This window comes from Paralichthys olivaceus, chromosome 5, assembly GCF_024713975.1.
Source record: "Paralichthys olivaceus isolate ysfri-2021 chromosome 5, ASM2471397v2, whole genome shotgun sequence".
Classification (NCBI taxonomy): Eukaryota; Metazoa; Chordata; class Actinopteri; order Pleuronectiformes; family Paralichthyidae; genus Paralichthys; species Paralichthys olivaceus.
Genome location: NC_091097.1, coordinates 8017586 through 8025790, shown reverse-complemented (window position 1 = coordinate 8025790; position 8205 = coordinate 8017586). Strand labels below are relative to the sequence as shown.

At 46.2% G+C, this 8205-nt stretch overlaps 1 protein-coding gene across 4 annotated transcripts; it reads right to left on the bottom strand.

The window, feature by feature from the left end:
• Nucleotides 1-404: 404 nt before the first annotated feature.
• LOC109643981 (neurogenic differentiation factor 2) lies at nucleotides 405-5554 on the bottom strand. 4 transcript variants are annotated; one of them, XM_020109246.2, is made up of 2 exons: nucleotides 5213-5554; nucleotides 405-2732 (listed from the first exon to the last, which is right to left on the bottom strand). In XM_020109246.2, the coding sequence occupies exon 2, from the start codon at nucleotides 2723-2725 to the stop codon at nucleotides 1646-1648; it is 1080 nt and encodes a 359-aa protein (XP_019964805.1). In that variant the 5' UTR covers nucleotides 2726-2732; nucleotides 5213-5554; the 3' UTR covers nucleotides 405-1645. The 4 variants fall into 4 exon arrangements, with proteins under 4 accessions (XP_019964805.1, XP_069381352.1, XP_069381353.1 ...); XM_069525251.1 differs by lacking the exon at nucleotides 5213-5554 and adding an exon at nucleotides 4365-5170; XM_069525252.1 differs by lacking the exon at nucleotides 5213-5554 and adding an exon at nucleotides 3743-4330.
• Nucleotides 5555-8205: the final 2651 nt, after the last annotated feature.

Below are 8205 nucleotides of genomic sequence, written 5' to 3'. Positions count from 1 at the left end.
TTCCATGCATTTTTAAACACTGTTTTTTTAAGTCTGAGGTGTCTGTCGAGCTAATAAGAAATACGCATTGGCACCATTTTACTTCATGGGGAAGAATGGCAGCACTGCCCTCTCCCTCCTGCCCCAGTTTATAAGATAAAGGCCCCGAGGCTCTGTGAGGAACTCCTGCAGGTTGTGGCACCAGGCCCGGTTAGCCTTGTATCATCCAATAATAACAAGGGAGCAGGGTTATTGTCTGCAAAAAGATTTAAACTGTATAGTGTTTAATAATTGTAATGTCCCACAAAGACACGTGACTGGAATATTCGCAGAAAATTCGATATAAAGAAGTGTTGTAAATTTCCAATCGGTATTTGTAAATGGTAAGAGAATGCCAAGTGTGTTAGATTACTGTAAGAAAAATCAAGTTTCACGGTCTCATTTATTGTCATTTTTATTTTACCACACATGGTTGAATACAAAGTTGAAAGACTTGAATTGTATGAAAAAAAAAGATCAGCCACACATTGGATTCTTTCGTTTTCATCGACTATTAACATTAATTACAAAAACAACACAATAAATACGTGCAATAATAATAATAATGATAATAATAATAACTTATTCAACAGTAGATAAAATTCAAATAAAATGTTAAATATTGAATCGAAATTTTAAATGAAAATACAGTGCAATGGCTCAAGTAGCAGAACACGAATAAATAAGAGTAAAAAACGAAAATGAAAAAAAATGTTTGATTTCATTGTATGTGGATGATTTGTTTTTAGAAGTTTAAACATTTTGGCGAACCCAGCCAGATTCGTTGGGTGTTAATTCAATTGTGCAAGCGTGTGTGTGTGTACGTTTGTGTGTGTATGTGTGTGTGTGTACGTGTGTACGTGCGCGCACCCGTGCGTGCAACAGCAGTGCTGATGAAACACATCCAGTGTCTTCCTGGGCCTTGCTGCCTCGCTCTCTGGTCTCGTTGGGTTTTGCATAGATGTAAAACAATTGGATTGATTTGCTGGAGAACAGATTCTTCTAAAAACTACCCAACTATAGCACATTTATCTGGATGCAGCATTTCCCACTGCAACTTCTTTACATTTCACAATTTCAACTAAAAACACCCTCCATTCAAAATATCACATGTACAGACGAGTAAATGTGATTCGCATTAGCTCGTTCATTGATTTATTTCTAATTTCTTAGGAAATCGCCGCCAGTGTCAGGGTGCAGCTGCAGCCAGTGATGTCGTGGTCAATAAATAAGTGGCTAAACTTTGACTGCCAGTCATCAAAAACGCAAACAACCATCGATACAAACACAATTCACATTAAAAAAAACATTGATGATTTGAATTTCCCTCACTCAGGGGTCCTGTGATTTGTTAATCAAATTTCCTCTTGGATATCTATGTCAGCCTTTTCAAAGCTGGATAAATTCTATTGCGCAGAATGAGACTGGGTCAGGTGGATTGTCCTCCACTACATCCCTGACTATAGCAAACCAATGGTTCAATATTGAATCAATTAAAGGAGAACACCAATGATAACGAGTGAAACATCTCTCCAGAATCTCTATGACCTGGTGGGTACGCTTGTCAAAAACTGTGCCGTGGATAGATTGTTGATTGCAACGTTTACGCTCAATAGGCTTCTCGTTTTTAATTGTGAAAAAACGCGTTCAGTTCATCGTACACGGGGGCCCGTTCGTGGTGTAAGTGCATGTCGTGGTAAGGCAGGACGTTTTCAGAGTGAATGCCACTCCGGGCCCCCGAGGAGCCAAACACCAGGTTGTGGGCCCCGCTGGGTCTGGAGCCCGGCAGGCCGGAGTAATGCATAGAGTAGTGGTACCCCTTCTCGTTGTCGGGGGACGCGGGGCCTTGGTGCTTGAGGGAAAAGTTGCCATTGATGCACAGGGGCGGGCTGAGGGGCGCCTCATACTCGGGGCTGTTATACTCCGGGGATCCGCTCCCGCCGTACACAGAATCGTATGTGGAGACGTAGCCGTGCGTCCTGAGCGGGTGCGAGTTTGAGCCCGACTGGCAGTGGGGGCTGGACAGACGCGCGCACTGGTAAGGGTAGGAATGCATGGAGAAGGAGCCGGATGCGTACCTGCTCCCGTCCTGACACTGCTGCTCGGTCAGGAAGTTGCGGGAGTTCAGCTGCAGGCACCCCGCCACTAGGTTGGTAGTGGGCTGGGAGAGTCCCTTGCACAGCGTCTGGACGTAGGACACAAGGTCGGGCCTTTTCCCGGCGCGCAATATCTCCGACAGGGCCCAGATATAGTTCTTAGCCAACCGCAGCGTCTCGATTTTGGACAGTTTTTGCGTTTTGGAGTAGCAGGGCACAACTTTACGCAGATTGTCGAGCGCAGAGTTCAGGTCGTGCATGCGGGTCCTCTCCCGCGCGTTTGCCTTTACCCGCCGCATTTTGGAGCGCTCGATCCGGGCCTTGGTCATTTTGCGCTTCTTGGGGCCCCTCTTCTTGGGTCTGTCCCCCTCTGTGTCCTCTCCGTCGTCCTCCTCCTCTAATTCCTCTAATTCGTCGTCCTCGTCGTCTTCCCCAGCGTGCTCGGATTGAGTCAGGCTGCCTCCTCTTAGGTCGGAGGCGTCCATGTCTTCGTGAGTGTCCTGATCATCATCCTTGAGCTTGGGATCCTCTCCGTCGCTGTCGTCCGCCCAGCCGGAGTATTTCTGCACGTCGGGAAGCAGCGATGGGTCACTGAAAAGCCTCGTCAACATTGTGGCTCTGCAAGGAAGGAAAATACATTTAAACAAATGAGGCCCGATAAACTCCGGACATGGACACTATATATGTGTATTTATAATGAAATTAACAAAAAAATCACGACTCCATAGCAGAAAAAACACTGTCGTTTGAGGTTAAACTCACTATTGCGCAGGTCACCATAAAGACCCGAATATTGTCCCTGTAGAACAAACCATAAAGCTCCACTGAGGAAGTATTAACTTTACCATAAAAGGTCAATAAATCTCGTTATTAACATGGTGACGTTTGCTCCTGTTTTTCTTAAATTACAGCTTCTTTGATTTATTTGTACCTCAAGTACAAAAAAAGGTGAAAACTTACGAAAAATTAAAAAGACAGACCAAAAAAAAAATCATCCCCTAAAGCTTTACGCTGGGTTACAGCCAGACGCATCCCCATTTAAATCCCTGCTGTCATCCGTGTGCCCTGTCGCGTCCTCTCGCAGCGGGTCCCAGCGGCAGGGGCCACATTACAGGTCCCATGGGGGCCCCCACTTTCACTCCTCCTGACGCCCATATATATACACTCCTGGCTGCATTCCAGCACTATTCATCCACACCCGTGCACCTCTCCTCGGAGGACTGTATTTAATTGATAGGCCGTGTCGAGCTCCGTTTAAAGTCAGGGTGGATTATTAAAATAAGGCTTAGAGACACATCCTGACTCAACCTGTAAAAGAGCTTTGAGGGCAATTGTAATATTATGGCCTGTAAGTGACACTGCTGAGAGGAAAGATGGCGTACAATTCTTAATGACCAATTATTATAATTGTCATATACACCATTAATAATAATTATTGTAATACAAATAATAATAATACTTTTATTTACTAATAATTATTTTGGGGAAGAAAATCACTATTGGCTCAGCTGTAACGAACCACAATGAAACCGTTATTCGCCCATTAACTGCCAACAGTTAATTTAATTTATATGCAAACATGGTTTTTAATACATCTGAAAATGAATAAACTAAATCGATCAGCCCACCGCTCGATTAGTAAATGTAGCGCCACAAAAACCGACGAGTTGATCTCTGACAGCTTCAATAAGCCTCCATTGACTTCCTCCTTAACACCTTCCACTTCCCATCCATTATTATAGTGCAGCAGCAGATACAGACCTGCAGCCCATGCTAAGGTAAGTAGGCTGTGATGGTTGGTTAATTATCTCGGGGGGTGTGCCAGGGGCAAAATCTAGTTTTTAAATCTCAGGCTCAGGAGGTTTGCTCAATTAGGAGAGTGAGAGAGAGGAGAAAAAAAACACAACAACGTTTAATTAACAGAGCGTGCAGCTTACACGAAATAGATTTCACACATAATTCAGTATGCACGAGTGCATGATTTCAAAGCACTTTTTTCCCTTAACCCTTTGCAGATGGAAATCGCTTGTACCCCTTTAGCCCTCGTTAAATATAAAAACACAACTCGTTTACGCACAGAAATCCAAAGCGCGCAGCAGCTCCGCGCGTTTAGTGCAACAACAACAACGAGTGTGGTTTTATTTAATAAAAACAATGTTATGACGAGAAGGATGGCTGGGAGATAAAACTGCACAAACAGAGATAAATCACGCTGCGCGCCGCCTGTCACAGTCAATGGCGCTGTCCCACCCTTTCATTTTGCTCCGAGGTTGAACATGCAAATCATCGGCAGAACCGTCAATAAATCTCCCGTTAGGAGCGAGGACGTCCTTCGGTGCGGAGCTGGTGTGAAGATCCTCCACGGGGACTCTTATCTTGCATCCTCTTTTTTTGTTTTGTTTTGTTATACTAGGTCCAAACGCAGGAATGTGTGAAATCAAATCAGTGTCCGGTAAGATCTATATTCGCAGCCTGCGGTGGCGACTCCACAATCTTCAGGACTTGCTCCCTGTAAATGATCCCGGAGGAGTGAGAAGGACTCGAGCGCTGGATTTGATCTTATCTTTTTATAATCCAGGTAGATTTGGATGTCAAAAGTTGAAGGACACGCGGAGAGGGAGAGATTGGGTGAGAGAGAGAGAGAGAGGGTGAGGGAGAGAGTGAGAGAACCTGAAGCGCGCCCATACGGAGATCCAATAAACTGACAAAAATGGACATGCATGTGTGTGTGGATCCAGTTTTATGGTCAGAAAAACGTGCCATCACCTAAATAGACCCCGCAAAGAGTCGATGATAACAGAGCAAAGTCACTGACATAAGGTGAATATATATAGAATCGATATACATATGGATCCATGCCAATTGATTAGCCCTTTACCCTGCAGATTCTACGCGCTAAAGGTGATTTAATCCACCAGTGCGATCCAGTAAAAGTATACTTGAACTATTTGGATGTGAAACACAACGTTGAATAATTACACATCTCATTATTAGATTAAATTTCTCCTCCATTTTGGACCACCGTGCACTTCTGCAACCACGTTTATTTACTGTTCTAATTTTAATATTATCTAAGTGTTGTTTGTGTTCCAACTTACCTGGTCTCGAGCTCTTCACAGGGGACTGGAGGATAAATAATAATAATAATAAAAAAACACGCGCTTGAGTTTCAGACCATCTTCAGGGACCGCACGAGCGAAGCAACGCTCACTGTCAGTGTGTGTAGGTGCGCCTTTCTTCCGACGACGCTGGTGATGGTGCCTCTCTCTCTGCCCCAGTGCGCGCACTCCAATCACCCGAGCTCGTGTGCGTCCTGGCGCGTCTGCGTGTAGTATATGTGTGAGTATGCATGCATGTATGTGTGTATGACTGTGTGTGAGGGTGTGTGTGGCAACTGTGAGCTACCGGGGACGGGGGTTACATACCAGCTAAGGCTGCGATGCCAGCGCCCATATGGCTGGCACGTCACCGGCAAGAGCCATCACATGAGAGCCCGGTGATTGACATGCGCCCGCATTTGCCCTCCCGGGGGATAGAGAGACACAGGGAGTGAGAGAGAGAGAGAGATAGAGATAGGGAGAGAGAGAGAGAGAGAGAGAGAGAGAGAGAGAGAGAGAGAAGGGAGAGAGAGTGAGGAGGTGGTGGTGGTGGTGGAGGTGGAGGAGGAGGAGGAGGAGGAGGAGGAGGGCTCCGCCATCTGTCACCGCGCTAGCGCTCACACAGCCAGAAAAAAGGAGGAAAAACAGAAGAGAGAGAGAGGGGGAGAAAATAAAATGGTGGAACAACAAAACTCATCATTGCTGACCCGTGCTGCTGCTTCCGTGGATGTAGGCAATTTGTTTCAGTCAAACCTGTGAATTTTCACCCCATTCACCTGCCAGAACTCACCACGCAATGCGATGTAGAGCACATAATAGGAGTTAAATATACGTCTGAGTGTGATCAGGTCGATGCACATCTTATAGACTCTCTATAAATCCCCATATGAGTGCTGCACACCTCAGGGTCATGCATGGAGTGCCTATATAAGCTATAAAAACACAGTAGATAAACTGTGACCTCCAGCCCCAACAAGAGCTGCTATAAAACCACATCCACAAAAACTAATCAATGAATTATCTCCTGTCAAAGGCTCTTTTCTCCTGCACAAGTTATCAGCCATAAGAGGATCATGCGATCACACTAGATGAAGTCAATTATAACATTACATCAATTCACTCTTCTGCAAATGAAAGGTGGGTTGCAAGGCTCAGCCTCCGCCACAGCCCTGGTTCAGAGGCAGCGTGGGGGGCGAGGGGGGATGGGGATGCATTATAAGTGCATTAAGGCCGTGGAACAGAAGGCATATTGTTTATTTATTTACCTAATCAGATTATGCTTCGATGTATTCAGTGGAAAGACAACCAAAACCAATTGTGATTTGTTGTGGGCACAGCAGCGGGTGCAGATGACCCCTTAGCCAAAGACAGGAAACATATAATATTACATATGCTCTGCTGCATGCATGGTGTGTGTGTGTGTTTGCGTGCATGTGTGTTTAAGCGTGGCAAACAAATGGAGCCGTGTCCGAATGTGATAGTACTGATAGTACTGGTGATCACAGCCTGCAGTGCTGAGTGAGGGGTGCCTGCAGGAGGCCACCATTAGAGAGAGAGAGAGAGTGGGAAAGAGACACAGAGATTGACTGGAATGAAGGGGGAGAGAGAGAAAGTGAGACCCAGGTGTGCAGGCCCACTAGGGATGTATGAAAAATGAGGAAGGGGGGGAAGTAGCTGTAGATGACAGGGACGCTGGTGCTGGTAGGAGCTGGCAGAGGTGCCCAAAACATCAGTGGCTTAATGCAAGAATTCCTTGCCACCAGCGTCCTCGTCCCCCACAGTAATCTACGTCCTGCATTGTGTCCACCCCAGCTTAGAAATTTCTCTATTTAGCCGACATTAGTGGAGTTAATGTGGGAGAAATTAGCTCAATGACCACCAAGTCCAACTTGGCACAAAGACACCCGCCAGGCTGTGGGGAACAGGGACCTGGAGGCTGAGAAATAGCTGATAGAAGCTCATCATGTCCTTGGGCCTGGATCACCCCTACGTCTCCTCCGCAGCCGCAACCGAGGGGGCGTTTTGGGGCCTGCGGGGGTCATCCCTGGGGTCACCAGTTGTGTGGCAGCTGTGGCTAGGGAGCGGTGATGCTGCACATTCACTAATGTGTCTCATCCCTTATGGGATGAGGGGAGGGTAACCTGGCACAACCCCAAACCGTGGTGGGGTGATTGTGTCTGTGTGTGTGTGTTTGTGTGTGTGGAGGGACAGTAGAGGGGCTTCACTGCCACGCAGCCAAATCAGTGCCCTCTCCTAACTCAGCTGCAACGGCAATTGGGGGATATGCGAGGACGGCAGTCATGGGGGGGTTGATGCTTCTCAACAAGTCCCAAACAACCTTCGGGTCACCTTGCCAAAATAAATGCTGAATGTCAACAGTGTGGCTTTAGCCAGCACTGAGCTCAAGGCGACTCCAATCAGGAAGGCTTTGATTTGATATTGAGACGCCAGAGGAGAGCTTGTTTGGAATTATGATGTTTTAAAATGACTTTGCATCTTGTTTGTATGCGGATTAATCTTAACCAAGGGCCACCTGCTGTGCTGTTTCATTTAGGCTGCGTGCTCGAAATCAGAATGGAGAATTGAGTCCCTTCCTCTTTAAGATATGAAAATCCCCATCACTCTTTTTTCCTCTGTGGTCAAATAGCTTTTCAAAGTCATCAAGCCACACCTCCATATACCTTTATCATCTCCCCCCTCCTCCCCTTTCCTCCCTTTATCCCTGTCAGACATGTGAGGTGATGACCTGCACTTCACTTGTCTTTCTGGAAGAAGTGCAAACTTCTGCTGGCACAAATATGAAATACAGCACACTCACTCACTCACACACACACACACACACACACACTCACAGTCCCACCCACCCCCACCAGACTCCCGGACCCCATCTGCACTCTCCTCTCTCCAGCCCCCTAATTGCATATGCACAAATGCAAATGCCTATTAATTAATTACTTGACTAATTAGTGCAGTGGTATTTTAGAGCGATAAAT